Below are 27,699 nucleotides of genomic sequence, written 5' to 3' on the forward strand. Positions count from 1 at the left end.
GCGCACACACACTGCACACCTCGTCCTCGTACATGTCCGGGCACACGTGGCGCGCGAGCGCCGGCGTAAGCACCGTCCCGGTTTGCAGTTGTCGTAGAAGCACGGCCTCTCTCCTCGCGAGCCCCGGGTGGGGCGGAGGATAGGCCTGCCTCTCTGTCCTATACCAACACAGCGTAGCACCGTATGTGGTCAGGGGCTCTGCGCCGTTGTCGTCCTCGTCGTTGCTTGGCTCCTCGTCGACGTCGGCGTCCGTCGCTGGCGCGGCCCGGCACGCGGCGAGATCACGGGCCGCAGCGTCGGCTGCCTCGTTGACGTTCCTGTAGCCGCCTCGCAGCTCCCGACCCATGTGGGCCGGAAACCAGCGCACGGTCGTCGTTGCGTTCTTGCGCGCGCCTTCCCCGATGCCGGAGAGGACTCGCATCGTTGTCTTGCAGACCGTACCCCTGGCGAGATTGGCGATGGCCGACTTCGAGTCGCTGAACACCGTTCGCGTGTCGGGGTGAAGCAGGGCCAGCGCTATGGCCGCCTCCTCCGCCTGTCTGGCGGTCTTGGCTCGCACGCTGCCCGCACTCAGTACTTCTCCTGTGGCGGCTCGTATCGCCACCACGGCGTAGGTGTCTTCCCTGTCGCGGCGTTTGGAAGCGTCCACGTACACCGCGTCGCTCCTCCCATTGTACCCTTGGCGAGCGCACACGCCCGCGCCATCCTCCGCTCCGAGTTTCGCCCCGGCGCCACGTTCTTGGGTAGCGGCGGGATCACCAGGCTGCTTGCGATGATGTTTGAAGTGCTGGAAATTCAGGTAGGCCGATCCAATGATGGAGGCTTAACCTTCCTGCGATGAGATAAACACACTAATCTGAGTATACATAAACACGCACCCAAATGAAACACCAGATGGACACATTTTTGTGTAAGGAGACTTTTTTAGACCACAAGGCAGGGCAAAGGTAAATGCTTAAGGTAGCTACTATTTTACAGGTAACCAGTGAACTCTTGCTGAGAAATTTTTTTATGAACCATTCTTTCCTTTTGATACATGGAAGGCCATGGGTAGGGGAAGTCAACAGCGACTGATGATAGGGGAGGGGGAAGTGGGTACACATTTAAGTGGCTTCAGAGTGCCACTTATGCAAGATGCCGATAATATGCCGAATATGACAACGTCAGGTTAATAATGCAAATTAGTTGCAGGAAATAGTAAAACGTTGCTTGAATACTATTTTAGGCAATATAAGGCAGCATAAAATCTTTTCATCAATTTCCACAATATTAAAGCAAATTTAGAAGAGGGGCAACACAAACACAGGGGGTGTGGAATATTGGCTGCATTCTCTTCCAGGCTACTACCCACTATGGAACATTTTTTTTTTGTGGTGGCCACCTGACCATTTGGCAAAATTGTGCATCTTGCAATGACAAAATATGCCATTTCAACCCAACTTTGAATTATACTTGGGATTGTTTTTTTTTTTCAGGTAAAACCCGAATTTATTGTATTTTTACCCTCAACATGTGTCAGGAGAATTGAGTTTAAACCCGCTTTCTCCTCCGAATAGACCTTTTCAAAGTAGCGATCTGCACAATCATGGGCTGACGGTCCACCGTTCTCAACCAGCACTTACTGGAATTCCAGCAAGCCCCAGAAGAACAGCTTCCAATTGAGTATTGACATGACTCTACTGGTCACTACGCCAGGTCGGCAAACGCTGCACTGACAATCTTGTGCCTTGCTGATGGAAACTTTGGTACCGAGATGACCTTTTCCCAGCTGAGATACGTTCAACGATCAGAGAGATCTTGAATGGAGACCGACATGTTGCGCATGCAGATGATATGTGCATAAACAAAGACATGTAAAAAATGTTGACCAGGTTTTTGTGGACAGAATATTTCATTTTTTAAAAGTTATCAATGCTTTCCGCTGTCATCATTACTGATCCATTTCCAAACAAACGCCAAATTTTGAACGGTGTTCAATAGGAAGCCCTGATATACCCCCGGTTACCAGCTTGAAACAAACATCATTTTTAATGCGTCAAAGTTAAGAAGCTCATAATGCTTACTGATAAAACAAAAGTGAAGTCAAGAGTTTGACGAAACTTCGTCAGGTCAGGCATCATGATGAGGACGAAGATGCGGTCACTGACCAAGTCAAGGTGAAAACACAGACGTTTCGTGACCCGTACGAGTTCCTTGATCACACTAAGCCGGCGAGCAGGGGCGTAGCCAAGATTTTTTTTTTCAGGGGGGGGGGTTAAAGTTGTTCTCAAGCCCCCTCCCCCCCCCCCCCCCCTTCCCGACAGAACAAAAATCGCGGGGTAGTTTGTAAGCGCCTCTAAAGGCTAAGACAAAATACATGGTTGGTTCATTAAATAGACTCTATTGTCCGGATAGCAATGCTATCAATCTTATCGCAAGCTTCACAGGAATAAAGGGCACAACGAATGGCGGTAAGTTTTGATATTAAAGAAAACCTAAGAAGCAGTGGCGAATCCCCATCCGCCCATTTTCCAGCAGTTTCTTTATGACGTCACAGGATCCTGTTGGTACGATTGGCGCCCAACGACCTAAACCACCGCCACAAAACATGATCACGCGATTGTTGAAGGGCCTCTAATTCAATTGATCCTATCATGTGAATTTTAACTTGCTGCTAACTTATAATTACGTCTTAATGATGGCCTAAGCTACATCACTGCTGCCGATATTACGTCACTGCAGTGCGAAATTTGCAAATTTTTTTATTTGTTGCCTTGCTTCGGGTGAAAAACGTCTTCTGTGACTGGAATGGAGCTGAGTGAGTCATCAAAGGTTAGTTTTTCAAATTCAACAAGGTTGTATTCTGTCTTCAAATGGGCTGTGCAAGGTCTCGCTCATGATATTGGTGTTGATTATGATGTTATTTTAGTGCCAGGTGAAGTTGTAAACGGGGAAAAAATCCGCAGATAACGTGGTGCAAATCTACGCCCCTGATACGGGACGTATACTGCACGCACGGGCACCTTGTGCAGACATTGCATTGAATGACCATAGTTTCATGTGATTACTTGCTTTATTTCAACGTGTGTGGTATGATGAGTGTGACATCCGCAGTAAAACGGCTAGGCCTTAAGAATTAGTTTTTTTATTTAGTTGCTGTAGTCCAAAATGCAGAAGAAAAGTTTTTGCTCATGAGCATTTTGCACCCGTACAGCAGCTTTCAGTGTAAGGCCAATGGAGCTCATTTTGTGCAACCCATATCAAATCTATGCACTTACGTTCTGTGTAGCGCTGGTCTGATTGCACGAACATGTCAGGATTAGCCCTCATGCAAAGCGGAATAATTCAGCCATCGGTATTGTGAAGCCTTGTCAGTTGAAATTTTCGATTCTTTTTTTATTCTGTGACGCAGTCCACCTCGTATCTTCTAAAGACGCCGGGCGGACATGAGAAGCTGGTGCTTTGTAACAACATCAATCTGGTTAACATTTCGGCACAGCCCAAATGTAGACTCTGCTGTAATGAGCTCCCCCTTGGTGTTTTAAAATGCTTGCATTATTCTCTGTCAAGTTTTCAATGCTTCGTGCATAAATGCCCTTTAGTCTGCCTGAAGGCGGCTACTATCCAGCAACTTTTCTGGGGCGGCCACCCCCTTTAGTTGTAGGTACCACTCCTGGATAAGGTAGAGCAAGTCACTGCAAATTTCACTATTCAATGCTATATAGAACTTTAAATTTAGCAAGAACAAATATTAATGCAAAGACGGCGTTGTCTGACCATACACTTTGTGGTTGGTCATGTTCTACGCAAGTTGAGCAAAATCTTGCTGTGTTTGAACTTTCGTCGTGAGATCTGAGGAAAGAATTATAATGAGGTCCTGCCATTCTGGTTTGAAACAAAAATGAAAGAACATACTTTTTAGAGGACGCGTGCGCTGCTCTGTTCAGCCGAGTACACACAGTCGGTTTTAAAGCTAAACGAAAAAACATCAAGGGCGGGAATGTATAGGGCGCATAGGAATTTTGTAGTTTTCGTTAGCGACACGGGAAATGGAAACTATGTTGGGAAGCTCCTTGGTCCACCAGAAACCGGAGCATTGGGCAGTTGTACAGAGCCAGCATGACCTTCGAGCGTGGGTCGATGCTCGAAACAAGTTAGCATTTTGTTGTCAGCAGTGCACCAAGAAAACATGCGTAAGGGCATGGCCCCGCGTACATAAATGCTACAGACTACCGCGTTTCAGCACGAAACGGACAGTAATAGTAGAGTTAAGGCATTCGCTTGGTTGACAGCGACCATGATGTTCAAGCATGGTTTCAGGCTACGACATAATTTATTGGCAAAAAATTGCAAAATTTGCGGAGATAATTCATGTTTACGGTGATGATTCCTCGGTCATTTTGGTTCGTGTGGGTTCTTTCCCCATTTGCAATTTGGGTCCTTGGAGGTTGGATGACCGATGGGACGCACTTTCAGTGAAGGTTGAATGCACTTTTAGAGAAGGTTTTGATGCAGTTCTGATGTCAGAAATCTTTCGCACTTCTCTCAACTTCCTTTAGGAAAGGATGAAGTTTTTTTGTATGCTGCACACATTGTCTCCCAGACCCAGTTCCTGCAGCTCAAGGCCCTTGGTGCTGTCGACTTTTTCTAGTGGTTTGGTGTGTTTTTTTAGGGCTTTAGCTGTTGATGTTACCTTGGCTGTGAATTACCCGTATAATCTCCAATGTGCCCAGTATTCTCAAATTAATTTACTTTATAATCGTAATTTTTATTGATTTAAATGATTCCAATACCCACTGAAATGTGTTACTCCTTACAGCAGTTGCCGTTTTTGTACTGGAAAACAACGCCGTTTTTCAGGCGAAGCTTGCATTGGTGGCGGCGTTCCATTATTGGGCAAAGCTCAGCGAAATAACAGGGTTTCGTTTTGGTGGATCAATGGCTTTGACTTTGGTCATCGGATTTAGATTTTATTCGAAGTGTTCTCGCTTTCACTGAGCTTAATTGTGCTTCCCGAGCACCCTCATTTCCAGCGAGAAAAGTGGCACCGAATTTGATTGATTGTAGGGTTTAATGCGCCGACGCAGGCGATGAGGTGTGCCGTAGTGGAGGGCTCCGGATTAATTTTGACCAGGTGGGGATGTTTAACGCGTGCCGAAATTTCTAACACACGGGCGTCTTTGCTTTTTGCCTCCATCAGAAAAGCGGCCGTTGTGGCTGAGAATCGAACCCGCTTCCTCGTGCTCAGCAGCACAACGCCTTAGCCACTGAGCCAGTCTTTAGCCCTATTCACGACTGGAACTTGCCCTGTGACATTGTATCGGTTATACCTAATGATTCGTTCTTTTCAAAGTTGGTGTAACACGTTTGGTTGTTTTGAGTGTTTGTCTATTTGCGTTCTATGAACCTAATGATTCTATAGGTGCTTATTTGTGGTGTATGTCTGCATTGTACAGATGTTTTGTGCGCTTGCAATGCTGTAAGGCCGGTGTGCGGCTGACTGCAACCCTGTGTTATTTTGTCCACCCCCCCCCCCCCAACTGTAATGCCCGTGGCGCTGTGGGTATTATATAAATAACTACATAAATAAATAAATATAACCCAGGTGTCGCAATTCGGACATGTAGACGGCTCGTCACATCATTCAAATTGCTGAAGCATGCCAATTATAAGATCCCCAATAATTTTGTTCTCTCATTTGTCGCCCGCTGTTGTCATCCTTGCAGGCCAGCGCCGTCCACCGGTACAGCGCGACGACGGCGGACTTCTCGCGCGAGATCCGTGACCACACGATGCACGCGACGGTGACCGTGAACACGTGGCTGGTGGTGTGCCCGCAGCGCGAGTCACGCGCCTGCAACGACTTCATCAAGCAGCTGGTGGACGTGGGCCGCCCCATCGGGGTTGCCATGAGCCTCCCCCAGATCGTGTGGCTGGAGGACGACCGCACGGGCTCGTACGTGCGTGAGCTGCGCGACAAGGGCGCCAGCACTCAGCTCGTGCTGCTGGTGGTGCCCAACAACCGCAAGGAGCGCTACGACCTGATCAAGAAGCAGGCCTGCTGCGAGATCGGCATCCCCACCCAGGTCTGCTCGTTTCTCTCTACTGGATTGAGCTTGTGCAGACGTTTGAGGCTGCATTTGGGAATGCTTAAATGGGTATGCAAACACTTGATATGCAAGGCAACTAGGTATACCTACTTGCCTTCAAATGGTGTCCTGTGCGTAGTGTTACGAATGGGCCAGCGCCGCAGTACTTCCCCGCATCACTCCTCGGCTGTGCGGCGAAGCCAGTCGTGCGCCTTCGAAAACAGGCGCAACCATGTCGGCAACAAGTTGCGACAAAGCCTCGTCAGACGCTTCGCTCTCTGCGCATTCGGCTGCCTGCGGCGGCTGAACTTCGGCGGCTGCCTGCACGGCTCGTCTCCACGCTCTTCAAGGACACAGAGGCAGGCCCCGGTGATCGCAACGGAGTCCTCCTCTCTCCCCTCTCTCGGACTCAACGTGCCCGAGGCTATGAACGGCTTACGAACTCTGGAAAGAGTGTTGTGCGTGTTCCAGCGTGTTGCGTTTGACCGTTATCGCTTTTGGGTATAAATAGAGCTTGCCCAAGCGTTGTAAACCATTCCTGTTAGAGCAGTGAATCGATGTTGTCGCTCTGTACGAGTCCTGTATTGTAACCTCGCCCGTCGGGGCATTGATCTTTGGCTTCGGCTCACCTCTCGCTATGAAGTAAACAGTTACGTTAGCCTTCAGCTCTGGACCCCTTCCCGGCTGCAGTCGGCCGCCCGGTCGCAACAACTGGTTGGCAGCGGTCGGATGGCAACTTCGTAACACCTGAGGCCAGCGGTGCGAGACCCAACACCACGGACGTCAAGGCGGCTTCGGACTTCGCAGAATTCACGGCGGTCAAGGGTGAGTGCGGGACTTTTCTTCACTGAGTTTTACCAGGCTTCTGAGGATAGCTGGTAGGGCGTGTTTTTGTCGCGTGGGTTATTCGCGCAAAACATTTTTGGAGCAGTGGGAAAGCAGTACTCTAGACCGGCCATGAATTTGAAAGCGTTGAAAAAACCGCAGTTGTTGGAGCTTGCAAAAGAGTTGCGCTTGGATGTTACGGACGCGCTGAGAAAGCCAGAGCTGATACAGGCTATACTCGCTGTCGGGGCTGACGATGAGGAGCTGTCGGAATGCATTGAGCTGATCAATGGCAGGGAGACCGCGAAACGTCAGGCCACCGAGGCAGAGGCTAAACGTCAGGCTGCAGAGGCAGAGACTGAGCGCCAGCGTGAGGAACGCGAGAGGCAGAAACAGGAAGAACAGGATGAAAAGAGACGAGAGCATGAGCTCCTACTCGATCGAGAAAAGCGACAGCATGAGCTGGAAATGAAGCGTCTAGACGTCGAGGCGTCTCGACCTAGACGTCAGAGTGGCAGCAGCGTTCAGTCTGCGGCGACTGAGCGGCCTACGCTGCGAATGTGTGACCTAATGCGACCCTACAAGGTAGGAGGAGACATCGGTCTTTTTTTGGTCAACTTCGAGCGTACGTGTGAGAGGGCCCAGTTTAGCCGAGACTCATGGCCGGAAAAGCTGCTTACGCTTTTGCCAGGTGAGGCATCCGACGTGATGGCCCGCTTGCCAAAGGAGGAGGCGGAGGACTATGAGAAAGTCAAGTCTAGCCTCCTGCGTAAGTACAGGCTGTCAGCAGAGGCGTTTCGCCAGAAGTTCCGTGAAGCCGAGAAAGCCAGGGGCGAGTCGTACTCTGAGTTCGCCTACAAGCTGAGGGCAAACATGGAAGAGTGGCTCAAAGAGGCAAAGGCTTTCGGAGAGCACGACAAGGTAGTTGAGTGCTTCGGTCTTGAGCAGTTTTACCGCCGTCTACCTGAAAACCTGAGACTCTGGGTGCAAGATAGGCCAGGGGTAAATACTGTAGATAAGGCAGCTCAACTAGCCGACGAGTTCATCTCACGTCGAGGTGCGCAAGGGCTGAAAGACGGCCAAAAAGAGTTCAGGCCGAAGCCTGATAAGTTAGGGCCGAAAGGCAGATCTCCCTACGAAAAGAGCGGAGCAAAAGTGACCGAATCCGCGAATAATGAAACGGGCTCGGAAAACGAAAAGAGCGCAAACGCAGATGCACAGCGCCGAAAAAAGGCTTTCGAAGCGCGCAAGCAGTCCGCGTGCTACAATTGTGGCGAGACAGGGCATTTTGCAGTTAGTTGCAAAAAGGGCAAGCTTGTCTTTCACATAGTACACCAGGATGAGGAGAGCAGACAACTTTTAGAGCCCTACGTACGCGAGCTTGCAGTTAACGGCAAACCGTGCCGAGTGCTTCGCGATTCCGCAGCAACAATGGACGTGGTCCACCCGTCCTACGTCGAACCGCACCAATTCACGGGCGATCGCGCGTGGATAAAGCAGGCCGTAGAAGCGCAAAGCGTGTGTCTTCCGATCGCCAGGATAACCATCGATGGTCCCTTCGGAAAGCTCGAAACCGAGGCCGCTGTCTCTCCCAGCCTTCCGGCGCAGTATCCGTATCTTTTCTCGAATAGGTCCGATCAGCTACTGCGCGAAAGGGGACTCGTTTTCGGGGAAGGGATAGTGTCCGCGCTGACGCGCTCGAAGGCTCGCGAACTCGGAGTGAAGGCGGCGGTTGAAAGCAGGAACGATTCGCGAAGAAAGGAGCTCGAGGGAGAGAGACTCCAACGGGAGAACAAGAACCTAGAGCACGAAATTCAACTCTTGCGCGAAAAAGCGAAGTTGAGAAACCCAGAGTTAGAATTGCTCGAGAAAGACCTCGTTGTCGAGGAAAGCACCGTGCCAGCGCTGCCAGTAGCAGACGCTCGGGAGCGCGAGTCGGAAGCGACCGTTGCTGCCCCGCAGTGCGTCAAGGTTGCTGAGAGAGATAACGACGGCGCATTAGCTCAGACTGTCGGCAGAGGCGGCAGAGGGCAGTGCGTGTCCACTGAGTGCGATAATGCGTCGGAGGGCCTCTCAAGCACGGCCGGACTGGAGCAGCGGCGAGCGCGCACTTTCATACGGCCTGCGCTTCGGGTATAGTTCCCACCTTTGACCGCCGCTAGTTCGTGTCGCTGCGGACCAACCCTCGCCGGACCTACAGCACGCGCGGGGTAGGTATTTCTTTCTCTATGGTAGAGCGGCGGCGCGCGCGCACTTGCCACTGCTCTAGCCCTGCCGTGGCTACACGCGATACCTGTCCGTGTAAATTTACATGTGCGTCATTAAAATAGGCGACTCCTCCCCCTTCTGAATTTTCGGTCTAATAGGGTCAAACAGCCTAACATTATCACTCGGAAGCGGCTAATCAAAAAATTGAAAGAAACATTTTAACTCGGGGCACATGAAGAAAAATGTGCGAGGCCTTCATATCTTATCAGCGACTGTATTATATGAAAATGGTGAGACAGGCAAATAAACATGGCACTTTCCGTGACTGAAATATCATTTCTTATTTTTTATTTTTCCTTTCGGATGATGTCTTGGTTTGCACACGCACAGGGCACGACCAGTGACGCGAATGATTTCCCGTCGAGGGAGATAGGGTTATCGCTTAGCTAAACGTGATTCTGCTATTCACGCTCCGGTCGGGCTGAGCAGCCCGCCGGCAGCGAAGCGCACTGTCAAAAACACACAGCTGCTCGGCCAGAGGCGATGCGTCGACTAACAGAAAAACAGAAAGACGGGTTGGAAGGGCAGAGGGTTGGTTCGAAGCGCCCCCACTGTAAAGAATCTGCTGTATTGGTTCCTTCTTGGGTGCGCAGGCCGTATGAAAGTGCGCGCTCGCCGCTGCTCCAGTCCGGCCGTGTCTCAAGCTTGGACGTTCCCTGTCTTCCCTATAGGCGGCGTAAAAATCGACGCCCCACGTGACCAACCTAAAGCGCTGTTTTCGACCATCAAGCCCACCAGACGGCGCAGGCAAAATGTTACTTTTGGTATAGAATACAAAACATTCATTCCGTGACTCAAAGAGCCCACACAGTTCGCTTACAATGTGTTATTTAAAAATACTATTAACAAGTTCCGCATCAAACATCCGTTGAGCAAAAATGGACGCAACTTTTTACGAACAGCCGACTGGTGCACCACCTCGTTTCTGAATTCGCAACCACAAAGCCGCCAATTCAAATTGAAACCGCTGCAACGGCCGACCGTTTCAATGTGCGCGGAGCACCGGTTTCGTGACTGTTATTGTTGTTATGTGCTTTTGCGTCCATCAGTTGTTGAGAGGACTGGCAAAACACGGGAATTGAGTGCTTGTGGAATGACAAATGTGGGAAATTCCGCATCGGAAGGCAGCTGTCGAGGCCAGAATATTCGATTCTTCCAACAGAAGGTGTGTTATGCACTCCGCTAGAAAGACGGTGCAAAGGAAACCGTTGTCGCCGTCAATACTTCAGTTGTGCCCTTCGTTCGAAATCTTAGCGCAAGTGAACGAGTTGTTATGGCAAAAAAAAAAAATGTTGTCACGAAAGCGACGTACAATTGCAGCGATCGAAATGAAATGATGTCCTGGCCTCTGTAAACTTGCGGATGTCAATAAACGATTTGTTCTCACTTGCTGCTCACTGTGGTCTGTGCCAGTCGAGGCCATCTGGTCACCTGGCGTAACATCACTTCACTAGCGAGGCGCAAGTAAACACGCGACCAGCGTGCCAGCCAGCAGGAGCAGCCACGGCCGGACTCGACGCCCCTTTCGCGCGCGGGAGGAGGAGAGTCGAGTCCGGCCGTGGAGCAGCGAGCCGGCGGCCGCCGTGCGAGGGCAGCCATGTTATTAAGGAGCTCAAGCGGCCTGTGCAAAAAGCATCCGCCATGTTTACAAAGCCGTGTTTACAGCGCCATCAAGCGGGCGTACTGGGTAGTTCACGACGCCGCCACTACGCTTTTTCTGGCACTACAGGCAAAGCTAGACCTTTGCTAATCCTCCCTGTTCTGTGTCGGAGTTTGTTTTGGAGATCTCGGCGGAGTGTTCGGACGGTTCAAATTCGCGGGAGGCCATGGAAATGGCTACCGGTCTGAACATGAACATTTCGCGAGATAGCGAGGTTTCGCTGGAGTGCGTAAACCATGGGGCTACCGAAAGACAACACGAGTCCGCTGAAACGGAGGTTGTTCCTTCGGACGGTAGCACAGAAACGAGCGACGTGGTGGCAAAGCCTGCTGCCGAGGCAGCGAGCGGTTTGCACAGCTCAGTTGGGAGTCATGACGATCTCGCCACTGAGCAAGCCGATTCCGTTCTGCCACCAGCTCAGGTAGCTGACCTCGAGCAACGGCCAGCCGAGCTCGTAGAGATTCAGGTGTCGCGGGCGGCTGAGCCGTCTGAGACAGGGCAGCCGGGATCTAGTGTAGCCTTGACAGCCGCAAAACAGAACGAAAACACCCTTCGGTGTTCGCTTGCTGAGAGAGAGAGAAAACGACATTTATTGAAAATTTCCGGCGGGGAGGCGGGTCAGGCCACGCAGGGCTTCGCCACCCCCTGTCTATGTGCTAAGCAGACCCCGAAGCTATGCCTGGGCACCGGTTCAGGCTACTCAGCGAGTCCCCTCCCGAAGGAGGGTCTCCTTTTCGCCTTTGCCGGGCCAGAGCAGCCTCGAGCCGCTGGACTGCCAGCAGTTGCCGCTCGTATTCGGGCGAGCTCACGAGTCCTATAATGTCCGGTGGTAGCTCTTTTGGGCTCCCCACTGCACTGTGTCTTTCACATCCCCACATGATGTGGGCCAGGTCTGCAGTCACCAACGCGCACACACTGCACACTGCACTTTCGTAAGTTCCAGGGCACACGTGGCGCGCGAGCGCTGGAGTCAGCACGGATCCAGTCTGTAGTTGACGGAGGAGGACGGCTTCGCCCCTCTTGAGCCTCGGGTGAGGTGGGGGCAGGGCGCGTCTTCCCGCACGATGCCAGTGAAGGATGTCCCCGTAGTTGGTCAGGGGCTCCATGATCTCCGCCGCAGACGATGGGCAGGGGGGCACCGCACGGTGCGCGAGCTCGCGTGCGATGGCGTCCGCCTCCTCGTTACGGTTGACGGTGCCACCCGCAATGCCCCCCACGTGTGCGGGGAACCAGCGGATGTGCGTTGTAGTCTCCTTGCGCTCGGGGAGCAGGCTCGCTGCAGTCCCGCACACGGCGTTCCTGGCGTAGCTTGCTACTGCGGTCCTCGAGTCGCTGAGCACCGTGGTGATTGTGGGGCTGCTCGCTAGCGCTAGGGCTATGGCAGCCTCCTCTGCCTGCGCGGCCGTTCGGGCCTTGATGCTGCAAGCGTTCATTAGTTCCCCGGTGGTGGCTCGTACGACCACCACCACATATGTGTTGGGGTGGTCGCGGTGCTTGGCTGCATCCACGTATACTGCCCCCTCGTCACTGTTGTGTGCCTCGGCGAGCGCTCGGGCTCGCGCCGCTCTCCTCTCCGCGTTCCTGTCCGGGTGGACGTTCCGCGGCAAGGGGAGCACCTTGATCTTGCGAATGATGTCGTCCTCTATGGGAACGATCCTATCTTGATGTTGGTCAACTTGAGGTGGGTTGAGGCCCAACCTCTGGAGGATGGCCCTGCCGGTCTTGGTGGAACCGAGGCGTTCGAGCTGGGAGACCCGCTGGGCTTCACTCACCTCGTCCAGGGTGTTGTGTACCCCCAGTTCGGCAAGGGCCTGGTTACTCGTGCTGTTGAGCAACCCCAGTGCTGCCTTGTAGGATTTGCGGATGGCCGCATTGATCCTATCCTTCTCCTGTTGTTTCCAGTAGTGGAACGCACCAACGTATGTAACGTGGCTCATGACAAATGATTGCAAGAGGCGCAGCAGGTTAGCTTCTCGCATTCCCTGTCTGAGCGTAGATATTCGTTTGATGAGACGCGTTGCGATCCCCATCTTGGTGACCATGCGGTCGATTGCGGTTGTATTGCTGCGGCTGGCTTCGATGTGCATGCCGAGCACTCTGATGCTTTTCACGTGGGGTATGACTGTGCCGTCCCCCGTGCGCAGCGTGATCTTTTTGGCGTCCTCCGCTGCTCGCTTGCGGAGGCGCCCGGGCGGTGGTAGTATCAGCAACTCCGATTTCTGCGGAGAGCATCGTAGTCCCGTGTCTTTCAGGCAGTCTTCGATGTTTTCGATTGCCTCTTGTAGTGTGGATTCAATGTGGCCGTCACTACCCCCGGGGACCCAGAGGGTAATGTCGTCCGCATAGATGGTGTACTTGACTTGAGGGAGCTGGTTCAGGCGTTCGGCGACTCCAATCATCACCAGGTTGAAGAGAAATGGCGAGATGACTGCGCCTTGCGGAGTGCCGATGCTGCCCAGCTTCCGCTCTTCCATTTGTAGGTTTCCAATCTGTAGCATCACCGTGCGGTGTGACAGAAAGTCCCTGATGTAGTTGTAGGTCCTCTCTCCGAGCCCCAGTCTGTTGACTTGAGCCAGGATCGCAGAGTGGCGTACCTTGTCAAAGGCGCTCTGTAGGTCTAGGCCGAGGATGGCGCGGTTGTCCCCGGTGTTGACTGTGGTGGTGTCCATGGCTTCGTGCTGAATTAGCAGCATGGCGTCTTGCGTGCTGAGCTTCTCTCGAAACCCTAGCATCGTGTGCGGGTACATGTTCCGGTCTTCTAGGAACCTTTGCCACCTGTTGTTTAGGACATGTTCCAATACCTTTCCCGCACACGAAGTGAGGGAGATGGGCCTCAGATTCTCAATGCCGGGTGGCTTGTTCGGCTTTGGTATTAGGATTGTTCTGGCTGCCTTCCACTGCTTGGGTAGTGTTCCGGCGCGCCAGCACTTGTTGTAGTAGTTGGTGAGGGCCGTTATGGCCTCGTCATTTAGGTTTCGCAGGGCCTTGTTGGTGATTTGGTCAGGGCCGGCTGCGGACTTGCAGTTGAGGTCTTGTGCCGCCTTGCGAACCTCCCACTCTTCAATATCCTTGTCGAGCAGAGGGTTGGGCGGTCCCTGGTAGTCTGTGTGCGTTTCGCTCGGGGTGCTGGGGAGGTAACGCTCGTTCAAGCGTTTACACATCTCCTCTTCTCCGAGTTGCTTGGTGGTAGCGTAGACAATCTGTGAGAGTCTGTGCTGTTGGTAGTCTTTGCTCTTGGATTCGTCCATCAGGTGCTTGAGCAGCTTCCACGTTCGGCCAGCGTGTAACTGCCCGTCCGCTTCATTGCAGATGGCGTTCCATTGTTGAGCGCAGAGCTGCCTGCTGTATTTTTCGATGCTGCGGTTCAGCTCCGCTACCCTCTTTCTGAGGTTGCGGTTGTGCCTCTGCCGCTTCCATCTCTTCTGTAATGCTTGTCTCGCCTCGATCATGTGAGCGAGGCGAGGGTCCATATGCTGAATGGTGTTTTCCGTTTCCACCTCTGTGGTAGCCTGCGAAGTTGCCTCTACCAGCCTCTCCGCCCAGTCTTCAATGTCCGTGATTTGGGTGCCCAGGCTCGTTTCGCGAAACCGGTGCCAATCCGTTAGCCTGTGTTTGATTTTCTGGTAGCCAATGCCTCCCTTTGCCAGGGTGGGGATCTCTACCTCGATAATGTGGTGGTCGCTGCCCAGGTTGTGGCCCGTGTTCCTCCACTGCACGGGTCTGCCATCTGGCAGCCGCACAAATGCGAGGTCAGGGTTGGTGTCCCGGGCAACCGATGTGCCGATGCGGGAGGGGTTGGCCGGGTCGGTGAGCAGGATGAAGCCCGCGTCCGTCGCATCGTCCAAGAGGTCCCTTCCCTTGGCTGCCGTGATGCCATATCCGAGTTCCTTGTGCTGCGCATTAAAGTCCCCGCCGATCACTATCGTGTCGCTGGGGGCCGTCTTCAGTGCTTTATGAAACAGGGCTTTGAATTTCTGTTGTCTGTGTTGCGGGTTGCTGTAGGTGTTGATGAAGAGCATGGTTTCAGTCTTCTTCTTGCCAATCACCACCTCGGTCGCGCAGAGCTCGATTGCCGTGCTGCGGCCGAGAAAGTGTTCGTGCTTTATGAATGTGATCCCCTTGCGGACAAAGGTGCAGACCCCCTGTGCTGCTCCCGTGCCGCATTCCCGTGCGCTGGGAGGGCTGGCGTGTGTGCGGTATCCCGGCAAGGTTGGTGCTTGCTCCGTGTGTGTTTCTTGGACCATGATAATGTCAGGGGGAGACTTCATGGACCTCAGGTGTTGCTGTAGTACGGCTCTTCGGCACTGGAAGCCATTGGCGTTCCAGTGCCAGATCTTTAGGCTTGTCTTGGTTGGGGTGGGCATGGTTGTTGTTGTTGCGTTCCGTTGTTGCCGTGGTTGCCGGTGGCTGCAGAGGGAGCTCCGAGTTTCTCGAACAGGAACTTCTCCAGCCGGTCGAATCTGGCATTCATTCTGTGTTCGAGAGCGTCCACGCGTTTCTCGAGCCTGTCTACGCGTTCTGTGATACGTCGAATGCGGACCGCACAGCCGATGCTGCACGGTGTACTCGTAGTCTGTGTTGTTGGGGACGATACCGAAGAGATCCTGTCGGCTTCGTCTTCCATGTTCAGAGACTCTTCGCTCGCTTCCTCTGGGGTGGCGGGCTTGTTCTCTGGTTGTTGCTGTTGCAGGTGTTTCGGCGTGAGGGATGGAGGTTGGGGTACCTTCCCTTCCTTCCCTTGGACACAAGGTGTTGTTGCTGTAGGCTTGTTTCCTGTAAGCAGGATTTCTTCTAGTTGCTTGGTCAACTTGGCGATCACGTCCTGCTGTTCGCGCACCATTTTCTTCAATTGTTGGATCTCGTTCTGAGGTCCTCTTGTACTCCTTGAGCGGGAGCGCGCCTTCTTCTTGGCGCCGCCGCCCGCTGCCGCCACCGCGACCCATGACGTGTTGGCTCGCGTCACACCATCGCGCGATCGGCTTCTCGTCCTATCGCGGTTCGCCGCGTTGCGGGTAGCAACAGCAGCGGCTGGCGTTCTGCTGCGGCTCCGCTGCTGACGTTGGTGGTTTCCGAGAGGAGCGAGTTCGGGGAATTCGTCCTTTCTAGAAAGCCTGACTTTCATGGCGGGCTGAGGCTTAGCTTTCGCCTCTACTGCCTCTTTGCGGTTCCATTGCCGTTTCTTGACTAGATACGGCGTCTTGAATTTGTTCTTACAATTTTGCGTGCCCGTTGGGTGCGGGCCTCCGCAGAGTTTACAGTGCGGTTTGCACTCCTCTTCATGATTGTGCCCCGGGTTGTGCTTGCCACAGGCGAAACACACTCGGGCGTTTGGGTACGGGCAGACATCTTTTCGGTGTCCAATTTGCCCGCACGTTCTGCAAACTTCTCTGTGCTGTCGGTACAGATAGCACCGGATCAGCACTCCCGCGTACTTTATGTATGACGGGACCTTGTTGCCTTGAAACAGCACGATGACCGCTTCCGAGTTGCCAATTCGGTGAGCGTCAATCGCCGTAGTATTGAAATTGTTGAGTACATACCGGCGTATGTCCTCGGGGGTGTCGTTGATGGAAATGTTTCGAATCACACCCTTGGCTGTGTTTTCCGGTGCTGCGTGATACGCGAACACTTCAAAGACTTGATTTCCCATGGTGATGGCCCGAATCGCCGCGTAGCGCTGGGCCCGCTCTTCGTTCGGGGTGCTCATCACAACAATGTTTTGAGCGATGTTGGGACAGGCAGTGTCCTCCGTAAAAGCTTGCATTTCCACTCTGGCAGCCCTAGCAATGGCGCTCATAAGCTCCGTTGGCTTGGTCTTGCCGATGATCAGCCCGCCGCGAGGCCTAACCACGATCTTGAACTCGCTGCGTGCCATGTTGTTAGGCATACGTGCTGCCTTCTCGATGGTTGCGTTCACTCTACGGGCAAACTGGGCCCTCGTTGGTTGAAAAGTCTTCTTACCGGTGACGGGCTTGTTTGAAGCTTGCTGCGAAGCTTCGGTGCTCGCCTTCGGTGTTCGCCTTCCACGCTGAGTCGCCAAGACCCAGCCGGCTTGATTCTCCTGTGCGCTTTCTTCCTCCGCTCCCGGGACAGCAATTGCCGTGCGGCCCGAACTGCGGTCCAATATGGGCTGCTGGTCCGGCGCCGAACTCGTATCCATGGCTGTCGGGGTCCCGGTCACGTACGCAGGCATCTCCGAGCTTGCGTCGGCGACGAGCAGCTGCGGCTGGACCGGCTCGTGGAGCTCTTGGGCAGCCGCAGCTTGCCGATGAGAGCTCGCGCTGCTGCTCATGCGCGTGGTGCGGGCATGTGCTACTGGCTCCTCGAGGCGCTCTCCTTCGCCGGCCTTGGAACGTTCCTCTCGTGAGGCCTAGCCTGATGCGATGTTTAAACGGCCTGAAATCTTGGCGTAAAATGCACTCACTGTGACAAACGGGGCCACGGGAGATTCCTTGTGACTTGCCGGTGTTCTTGATGCACAACTGAGAAAGGTGAATGGCCTTTTTCCGCATAAAAAGCAGCAAAAGCGAGAGCTCATGTGGAGTAGGTTATGACTCCATAGCCCCCTAGCGGCAAGCCCCCTCGCTTGCTGAGGCTGTCGCTGAAAGCGCGAGGGACGCCGAGATAGGGTCTGTTGGAAGCTACGAGGTGTCTAAAGAGCTCGTCGTGCCCGTGTCACTCCCAGCTGATGCTCCCGATGATAGGCCAACATCGGCTGAGCCAGTTGAGGTTGCGGTGTCGACTGCGGCTGAGCCGAAGTCGGGAACCGACCAGCCTAGAGCAGAGAACGTAAACGCGTTCCGGCGTTTGCTTGCCGAACGGGTTCGCGAAAAGGCGAGCAAGAAGGATAGAGGGAAAACTTCCGCGCGTTCTTGTGGCGCGCGTTTCAGTGCGGGCACGCGAAGGGGCAAAGCCGTGAGCTCGCATCGCGCCAGGGGAACGCCGCCTCCAAAAAGGAGTGCGCGCCTCTCCTTTGAATTTTGGAAAATCTCGTTCGCTCCTCCGCGCGCTCGACCTTTGTCGAACAAGACGACCGGTGTCTTTTCACGCGGTCGCAGCAGTCTCTTTCAGAGAACGGACGCACCTAAAGTGCGATACAAGGGGAAAACTCGGAGCAATGATGAGAGCTCGAATCGTAGCTCTCAGCGCGAGAAGTGGCTTGTAGACGCCTGACTTTCTCAATTTCATTGTTTTTCCTGGAGCAGGTTTCGCCCTTTACGATTACGTTTTTTTTTGTGTGGGACATTTCCAATCACGCGAAATGTCAACTTTCAGGTTTGTTCACGTGTCTAAAGTACTGCTGGGCAAAAATATAACTAGAGTAGTTAGTTATTCGCGTACTTTTTCGCAACTAAAAGCCTGGTAGATCTTCAGTGTTGATTTGTCTTCGCACTTGCCGGCGATGCGGTTGTGTCTTCCTGTGTTGTTCTGTTGCTTGCCTGACCAAGTCAGAGACGTTTTTGGGGAGCCACTACTCGTCCAGTGACCCGCCCGGTGAAGCTCCAGCACGGTGTCGTATAGACAAGGCCTGGAGTCGAGCGTCTGCCGAACACTTCACCTCGACAGCATCCCTCCGGACAACGGTTGCAGACCCTTATCCATCGGGATCTCGGACCCCCGGTGGAGAAGCTGTTACGAATGGGCCAGCGCCGCAGTACTTCCCCGCATCACTCCTCGGCTGTGCGGCGAAGCCAGTCGTGCGCCTTCGAAAACAGGCGCAGCCATGTCGGCAACAAGTTGCGACAAAGCCTCGTCAGACGCTTCGCTCTCTGCGCATTCGGCTGCCTGCGGCGGCTGAACTTCGGCGGCTGCCTGCACGGCTCGTCTCCACGCTCTTCAAGGACACAGAGGCAGGCCCCGGTGATCGCAACGGAGTCCTCCTCTCTCCCCTCTCTCGGACTCAACGTGCCCGAGGCTATGAACGGCTTACGAACTCTGGAAAGAGTGTTGTGCGTGTTCCAGCGTGTTGCGTTTGACCGTTATCGCTTTTGGGTATAAATAGAGCTTGCCCAAGCGTTGTAAACCATTCCTGTTAGAGCAGTGAATCGATGTTGTCGCTCTGTACGAGTCCTGTATTGTAACCTCGCCCGTCGGGGCATTGATCTTTGGCTTCGGCTCACCTCTCGCTATGAAGTAAACAGTTACGTTAGCCTACGGCTTCTGGACTTCTTCACGGCTGTAACAGCGGCTGGCCGCTCGCATCATACACGCTACCACTCGTATGTCGGAGGCCACGGAGCTCGGATCGGGTGCCCCCGCCCGGTCGCAACAGTAGTCAAGCTCGGTGAGTAGCGTTTAGCCCGAGAGACCGTCCCATTTTCTATATGTTTTCCAGAAAATAAGTTTCGCCTGTAATGTGTCAGAAGCTGAAGGGAAGCTGTGTACATTACGATTGCGGTAAGGAACCTCTGGGTTCATTTTGTACTGCGACGTAACGGCTGGCACCGTCTACCAGAGGAACGTTGTTGAGCAAGCTGGTACTTGGTTATGGTGCACATAACTGTGCGAAAGGGAAATGAAGGCTTAAAATACAAGGGGCAGCGCCTTTTCCACTTGTCTTCAAAATCTTTGTTCACTTTTCATGCAGTTACGTGTGCAGTCTTACCAGTTTTGTAGAACCGGCGTGGGTGCTGTTGCTCTGAATTGCCACTTGCTCCAGGCACATGTTTTGGCAACTAAAACTAACGTTCGTGTCATCTTTCGTCTGCACGTGCACATTTCAAACTGTGTACTGTGAACAAGTTGGGGTGTGTCTGGAGCAAATTCACCAATGCTGAGACTGTACATTGCTGTTGAGTTGTTTCCTGTCTTCTCCACGGAATTGCGTAGCCGTCTTTGTTTAGCGCTCATAATCTGTCTTTTTAGCGCTCATAATCTGTCTTTTGGCTGCCACCGGAAGTCATAAAAAAAAAACCGTGGAAAATATGAGCAAACAGTACCTTACGGGGACACTGGTCTTAAAACAACTTCTTTTAATTTTCAAGTAAACCTTGTGAAACTCGTCAGCCTTGCTGCCTTTTTCCCACTGATTTTGGATATGCCATTATTTTTTCAGTTGGTCAATTAGTTCCCAGGATAATTAGGGATAATTAGCTACTTTTGGTGAAACAATAGACAAAACAGTGTTTGTCACAAAACTGTACTCTTTATATTTTCCAATACTATGAACCCGGGTGAATGCAATAATCGAAGCCGTTTTTTGATGCACTGTCTGTGACTAATTTTACAGCTCATTAAACTTTGGTAGCACCAGTGGCAAGGTGTACATAGGGGAACTCTGGACGTTTGGGTGGGGTGTTGTGGGGGTTCCGCGCAGGTGGTGCTGGCGCGCACAATCTCGAACCAGAAGAACCTGCGCTCAGTGGCCACCAAGGTGGCCATCCAGCTGAACTGCAAGCTGGGCGGCGAGGCGTGGTGCCTGGAGATCCCGCTGAACAACACCATGATCATCGGCCACGACACGTACCACGACTCGGGCAGCAAGGGCCAGTCGGCGGGCGCCTTTGTGGCCAGCATGAACCGCACCTTCACCCGCTGGTACTCGCGCGTCGCCTTTCACAAGACCCACCAGGAGCTGGGCAACACGCTCGCCAAGAACGTGCAGGACGCCATCGGCCGCTACAGCAAGGTCAATGGCGGCGCCGTCCCCGAACGCATCATCTTCTTCCGTGACGGCGTCTCGGATGGGCAGATCCCGCAGGTGCGTGCGTGCGTGTGGGCTGTTATCACCCGACTGGTACATACACCGGGACGTTCGGCCTGCGCCTAGAGCATTAACCTGTTGGCACACCGTACCCAATGCACTTAGTCTGTATGGTTGTATTTAGCCTGTTGGCCCCACGTACCTTGACTTGCTTGGTCGGTACAGGATGTTTCGATAATTGGAACACTTCAAATTTTTTCCCTGAGCTGCTTGGTTCGCGCTCAAACTTCACACGAAGGCCGCATTTTTTGGTCTCTTTTGTTTAAACGGGAACGACGGTATGTACCTGTTTATTCTGAAAATAAATAAAAACGATTTTCGCCTGTGGGGAAACTGGCGACAGATTTGGGCATGAAAGGCAGTACAAGCTGATCTTTGAACGATGAGCCCACCTGGGGTATGCAGAGTGACACGGACGATGGGGATTCATGCTCCTTCTATGGCAGGATGGATCCAAATGGGGTAGCAGACGATCAGAAAATGTGAAAGCAGGTTTTCTGATTGTCTGCTCCCTCATTCGGCTCTTCCCAGAATAGGAAGGGGCCAAATGAGGTAGCAGACGATCAGAAAATGTGAAAGCAGGTGAGGAAAACAAGATCGTGTATTGGCAACGATGAACTGTGGGGATATTCTATGATTGGTATCAGCTGTTATTCAACTAATTGTGATCATACTAAACTATGTATGAAAGGGATTTTCTGATAGTCTGCTAGCTCATTTGGCTACTTCCTACCATAAATCCCCATCATCCATTTCGCTCTGCCTGCATACCTCAGGTGGGCCGTCGTTCCAAGGTCAGCTTGTACTGGCTCGTCCGTTCAAATCGGCTGTCACTTTTCACATAGGCGAAAATCGTTTTTATTTTCAGAATAAACTGGTAAGTACCATCATTGTTTCCGGTGTCAAACAAAACAGACCACAAAATGCGACCTTCATGTGAATTTTGAGCGTAAACAGAGTGGCGGTTCGCTCAGGAAAAATTTGTGTTCCAGTTCTCGTAGTAACACCCTGAATACTGGTAGGTTCGTTGGCCTGATCTACCTGACATGGTACCAACATGCTTGGTCTGTGTACCGAAAGATACAGTATATGTGCCAACAAGGTGGACCTGTTGGCCTAAATCACCTGACATGCCCTTTATTCGGTCTGTGCCAACAATACCAGCAAGGTTGACCTGTTGGCCCAAAGCACCTGACTCGACCTGTGTGACCTGTCTGGGCCAACAAGGTTGCGACCTGTTGACACACATCTGCACTTTGGCGGATGCCTAAACGGCTTTGGTGCTGCCCATACGCACTGTTCTATGCCGACGTTTGTTGTTGGTACCAACTGTTGGGAGTATTGGTTTGGCCGGCATTTTTAACGTGGTGTGAAGACCACGCGGTGGTGAGCCAAGTGTCATCTTGCACTTAAGCTTTCAGCATCTCGCTGCTGATGTCCGTGCACAAAAAATGTGCTGCAGTGAAGCCTACTTTCTCTGGCAATGATTGCAGGTGAAGTATAGGAAAAGTAAGACGCTTCCATGTGAAGCTTGGCGACAACTCCCTCTGCTAAAGGTTGAAGAGTAGCATAGAGAAGAGGTGGTGCAGGCGTGAGATAGTGCGATGTGTATAGGCCTAACGTCACGTTCCTATATGAACGTCGACCACTGGATGTTGCTCTGCATGCTGTAAGTAACGTCATATCTTGAGGTTTACACTTCAAGGGGCGGCACTGCTCTTAAGATTTCTTTTAATTGTTAAGCAAACTCTCTAACATGTCAGTCGTGTTGCTTTTTTTACCCACTGATTTCAAGTATGCCATTATTTTTTGAGTACGTCAATTAGTTCCCAAGATAATTAGAGATAATTAGCCATTTTTGGTGGAACAGTTAGCAAAACAGTGTTGGTCATAGCACCTTACATTTTCCAATACTATGAACACTGGTAAATGCAATAAGAGAAGCGGTTTCTTGATGCACCGCTTGGAGCTCATGAAACTTTGGTAGCAGCAGTGGCAGGGAGCCATTTCGAATGCCGATTTCAAACACAAAGTTTTAATGAGCTTTAAAATGAATTCCATGCGGTGCATCCAGAAACCGCTTCTCTTATTGAAAACCGCTTCTCTTATTGTTTATAGTATTGGAAAATGTGAAGTATACAATGCTCTGACCAACACTAGCTGTTTTGCTCATTGTTCCAACAAAAAATGGCTGCCTCTAATTATCTCGGGAACTAATTGACTTACTTAAAAAATAGTGGCATATTTGAAATCAGTGGGGGAAAAAAGCAACACGATTGACAAGTTACATAAAGTTGACATAACAATTGAAAGAAATTGCTTTAAAGAGGCATGTCCTTCCTTACAGACACCCATTCGAAGTACTCACTGTACGTCAAGCAGCATACACCGATTCACGCCATGGAGCCCAAACCCAAACGCAAAGCCTACGAAGTGCATGCCGAAAAGTTGCTGCTTTTATTCTATAAAATTAGGACAAACCTTCAGAGGCGAACATACCCGCAGTGTGGGATTGGCCATCTTGAGAAAGCTTCTTAGACGGGGGGGGGGGCATCATCTTTGGAATGCTGCAATGATTGTAGTAGCTGGCAAAAAGTTAACTTTCTCTACTTTTCAGTTACTTTCTCTATCACCCACCGCTGTGGCTCAGTGGCTAAAGCATTGTGCTGCTGAGCCCAAGGTCGCGGGTTCGATTCGCGGCCGCGGCGGCTGCTTTTCTGATGGAGGCGAAGAGCAAAAACGCCCATGTGTTCGAGGTTTCGGCGCCTGTTAAAGATCCCCAGGTGGTCAAAATTAATCCGGAGCCCTCCACTACTAGTGCACCTCATAACCTGTGTAGTTTTGGCTCGTTAAAAAACCCCATGATCTCTGCTCTCCTCCTGCCTTGCCGTGCAGGTCAGGGAGTGGGAGATCGACCAGATCGTGTCGTCAATGCGAGCGCTGTTCCCGGAGACCCACCAGCTGAAGCTGGCCTTCGTGGTGGTAACCAAGCGCATCTCGACGCGCTTCTTTGCCCGCCCCAACCAGACGGGCACGATCAGCAACCCGCCGCCCGGCACGGTGGTCGACTCTGAGGTGACGCGCCCCGAGCGCTATGACTTCTTTCTCGTGTCGCAGAGCGTGCGCCAGGGCACCGTGGCGCCGACCCACTACAACATCATCTACGACACCACGGGCCTCAAGCCGGACCACATGCAGCGCCTGGCCTACAAGCTGACCCACCTGTTCTTCAACTGGCCAGGCACTGTGCGCGTGCCCGCTCCGTGCCAGTACGCCCACAAGCTGGCCTTCCTGGCCGGCACCAGCCTGCACGCCGAGCCGCACAACAAGCTATCCACAACGCTCTTCTACCTCTAACTGCGGCAACCTCCTTTCTTGTTTTGTTAATGGGGCTCGTTTATTGTGCCCCGAGCCCTGGGAATTGGGCTGTGGCCCGGTGTACTTGATTTGCCAATAAAGGATTTGTGCCGGAGTTCTGTTTTGGCCAATCCCCCTACCCCCTGTCCATTTGGGAGGAGGAGGAAACACTTTCAACTGAAGAGCTGGTAGGTGGGTGGGGTCGTTAGTCTAGGACTCCGTCAATTCTACCCACCCACCGTCTTTACCCTTTCGGTCAGCTATAGCTGCCTTTTCGGGTCAGAGCTGGCAAGTTCACTCCCCCACTGCTCGTGCGTAGAGCTGGGAATTGGTTTCAAGCCTGGGTTTCTCGCACTAGAGTATAGGGTATTAGCTGCAGCAATTGCACAGGGGGGTACAGAGTGTGGGGTGAACGGGGCAGGAGGTCACCTGTAGTGTTGCGTTATATCGCTGAAAGTTGTGAAAGGGTGGTCCTCCAACAGTCCCCGGTTTGCAAGACCTTGAGCGAACGCATGGGCTGCTTGATTGCTGCGGGGTAAAAATGGGTGAGGTGTCCAAATTGTGTTTTGGGGGGTTTCTGGGCAAGAACCTGCATTGCTTTTTGGAAATTTCTTCCGCTAGTACGTACAAGCGTTTTGGGAGTCTGATGGTACTGGCTTGAGTCTGCACAATGGCTAATGTCTTCCACTTGGAGGGTAATGCACTGCATTGGTACAAAAAGCTTGTCTTTATGATGTCACGAGGGTGATACATTGGTAAAGGTGTGCCACTTTCGCTAAAATGAATTTTTAAAGGCACTGGGAAAATGTGTATTAGTCAAACCCGGTTATGTCGCATTCGCAAAAAAAAAAAAAAAAACTCCCATCAGTTCGATATAACAGATAACTTGATATAGGCAAGCTAAGTTGACGGCTACTATCCAAAAATGGTGATAACACTGGCCAGTTTCTTCATTGTTACGCTTGCTTGAGGCGCTGTCATGTTGCTGACTGAGCTAAAGGGGCCATAATGAAATCCAAATTTGGTTCATTGCCTAGTCCCAATAATGCTAATACCAATTTTATCACGAACTCCAAATAATGAACAAATTACATCTCGGGGACTTTGTGCAATTGCAGCCACTAACATAAGCTGTGTGTACCACCAGGAAACATTAGGCTTATGTGGTGGGGCCTTTGGTTCTGTTCAATCATATCACAAGGATGTTAATGTGAACTTGAAACACTGATCACATTTTTAGTGCTGGCCTCTACTGCATCACTGCTGCCCGGATTGTGCCACTGTAGCGTGAGATTTTAATTTTTCAATATTTCTTCAGTTAAAAATACCTGCTTTGGATAGAATGAAGCTGAGTGAGTTACTGAAACCTCATTCTTTCATATTGAAGTTCCTTTTTGTCCTCTCTGCCCCTTACATTAATCAAAGACAGTAATAGTTTCTTTTCGCCTCTATTATTTGCCAGTCCTTGTGCAGTCGAGAACTCACCAAATATAAATTCAATAAGAAAAAAAAAAGCTGGTTTAAGGGGGACACTGGTCTTAAAACAAATTTTATTAATGTTCAGGTGAACTCCGTGAAACTTGTCAGTCTTGCTGCTTTTTGTTTCCAGTGATTTCAAATGTGCCGTTATTTTTTTCAGTTAGTCAATTACTTCTCGAGATAATGAGCCATTTTTGGTGGAATAAACAAAGCCATGTCGGTCATAAAACTGTGATCTTTGTATTTTCCAATACTTTGAACCCTGGTGAGTGCAATAAAAGAATCGTTATTTTGATGCGTAGCTTGGAGGTAATTATACAGCTCATTAAACTTTGGTGGCACCAGTGGCAAGGAACCATTTCAAATGTCCATTTCAAACACCGAAGTTTAATGAGCTGTAAAATGAGTTCCAAGCGGTGCATCAACAAACCGATTCTCTTATTGCACTCACCAGGGTTCATACAAAGATTGGTACAAAGGGAAATACAAAGTGACCTACACTGTTTTGTTTATTGTTCCACCAAAAATGGCTGATTATTGCTAATTGCTTTGGGAATTAACGGACCAACTGAAAAAATAAGGGCATATTTGAAATCAGTAGGAAAAAGACTCGTAGGAAGTCTGACAAGTTTCACAAAGTTTACTTGAAAATTAAAAGAAATTGTTCAAGGCCAATGTTCCCCTTAAGGGGGGACACTGCTCTTAAAAAAACTTTAATTTTAAGTGCGAATGCACTTCTTAAGCGAGCCTGAATCGTCCGCCGCCGTCGTCCGCATAGCAACAGCTGCGGGTGCGCGCGCTCCTCGTCTTCCTCCCCATCTTCCCTGGCAACGGGGGGAGATGGGCGCGCGCTACTCTCCTCCTCCTCTCTCCGCTCAGTGACTGCGGGTGTTGGGCGCCTCCTCTCCACTTCGGGCGGGAGAGCTCTCGCTCGCGTAGCGGGCGCTCCGCATTCCGACGCGTGAGGGCGCTCGTGTAGCCCTCGCCTTAACGGCGGGCGCTACTCTCCTCCTCCTCTCTCCGCTCAGTGACTGCGGGTGTTGGGCGCCTCCTCTCCACTCCAAGATCACGATATCCACCGTAATCGCGCAATCAACAACCGTGCATTCGCACTTACACACTCTCCCCCTCGGGGAAGTGCGAGGGAATATTTTAAGTAAACTCTGTTAAACTTGTCAGTCTTGCCGTGTTTTCCCCAGTGATTTCAAATATGGCATTATTTTTTCATTTGGCCAATTATTTCCCGAGATAATTACAGATAGCCATTTTTTTAAGTGCGAATGCACTTCTTAAGCGAGCCTGAATCGTCCGCCGCCGTCGTCCGCATAGCAACAGCTGCGGGTGCGCGCGCTCCTCGTCTTCCTCCCCGTCTTCCCTAGCAACGGGGGGAGATGGGCGCGCGCTACTCTCCTCCTCCTCTCTCCGCTCAGTGACTGCGGGTGTTGGGCGCCTCCTCTCCACTTCGGGCGGGAGAGCTCTCGCTCGCGTAGCGGGCGCTCCGCATTCCGACGCGTGAGGGCGCTCGTGTAGCCCTCGCCTTAACGGCGGGCGCTACTCTCCTCCTCCTCTCTCCGCTCAGTGACTGCGGGTGTTGGGCGCCTCCTCTCCACTCCAAGATCACAATATCCACCGTAATCGCGCAATCAACAACCGTGCATTCGCACTTACACACTCTCCCCCTCGGGGAAGTGCGAGGGAATTTTAAATGCAGAGCATTTCAGTAACTCACGATGTCACCCGCGTTGGCGTCCGTAGTCCGCATCCCGCAGTCCGCATCGCTCCCCCTACACTATATAAAAAAATAATGCCTTGCGGCGCCAGGTTTCGATCCCACGACACTGCGGGCGGAACGCAAGGTACACGGCGCTCTACCATGTTTGTTTACCTGTGCCACTGTATAGGTCGTTATACGGTGAGGGCACAGGGCTTGATGTTTTAAGGAGGGTTAAAAGTATGCCTGTGAAGCCTGCAATGAAGTCCTTTTTTTTTAAACTACACAGTGAAACCCTTCCCGTAGATACTTGGTTGGCAGAAAGAGGTATTTTTGTGCCGTGGACAACCGACTGCAGACTGTGCAAAAAGCCGGAAACTATTAATCACGTCTTCATCGACTGTTGGGACCCAGTGTTCCACTGGGACGTCCTCCAACGTACGTTAAAGAAAGACTTACCCATAACGCCGCGTGGAATTCGGTTCTTACCTGAAAAAAATGAGGGCGGGGTGCCGTACGATTTGATCATGCTCCTCAGCCTTCATAGTATATGGAGGACGAGAATGGCGGTGAGGAATGCGGATATAAATGCCCGGCCTGTCAGGGAAAATTTCATTGAAAGCGTACA

At 51.9% G+C, this 27,699-nt stretch overlaps 2 protein-coding genes across 2 annotated transcripts; both read left to right on the forward strand.

The window, feature by feature from the left end:
- The first annotated feature begins 775 nt into the window (after positions 1-775).
- On the forward strand, positions 776-23,937 carry LOC144168509 (piwi-like protein 1). Its single transcript, XM_077697479.1, has 4 exons — positions 776-799; positions 5,706-6,065; positions 20,138-20,521; positions 23,420-23,937. Exons 1-4 carry the CDS (start codon positions 776-778, stop codon positions 23,879-23,881), a joined length of 1,230 nt encoding a protein of 409 aa, XP_077553605.1. The 3' UTR covers positions 23,882-23,937.
- On the forward strand, positions 6,126-13,607 carry LOC144170946 (uncharacterized). The gene is made up of 3 exons (XM_077700942.1): positions 6,126-6,137; positions 7,566-8,804; positions 13,584-13,607. The coding sequence occupies exons 1-3, from the start codon at positions 6,126-6,128 to the stop codon at positions 13,605-13,607; spliced, it is 1,275 nt and encodes a 424-aa protein (XP_077557068.1).
- Positions 23,938-27,699: the final 3,762 nt, after the last annotated feature.

Source organism: Haemaphysalis longicornis, unplaced genomic scaffold (assembly GCF_048455015.1).
Source record: "Haemaphysalis longicornis isolate Haplotype H1 unplaced genomic scaffold, Haemaphysalis longicornis Haplotype H1 scaffold_2, whole genome shotgun sequence".
Taxonomy (NCBI): Eukaryota; Metazoa; Arthropoda; class Arachnida; order Ixodida; family Ixodidae; genus Haemaphysalis; species Haemaphysalis longicornis.

Bases quoted from the DNA above. Each gene is read 5' to 3' on its own strand.
- LOC144168509 (XM_077697479.1), top strand. From the start codon at position 776: ATGTTTGAAGTGCTGGAAATTCAG. The intron at 6,066-20,137 runs GTCTGCTCGTTT...GGTTCCGCGCAG, and splicing joins AGATCGGCATCCCCACCCAG to GTGGTGCTGGCGCGCACAAT. The intron at 20,522-23,419 runs GTGCGTGCGTGC...CTTGCCGTGCAG, and splicing joins CGGATGGGCAGATCCCGCAG to GTCAGGGAGTGGGAGATCGA.
- LOC144170946 (XM_077700942.1), top strand. The intron at 8,805-13,583 runs GTAGCAGACGCT...CCGGTCTTCTAG, and splicing joins GCACCGTGCCAGCGCTGCCA to GAACCTTTGCCACCTGTTGT.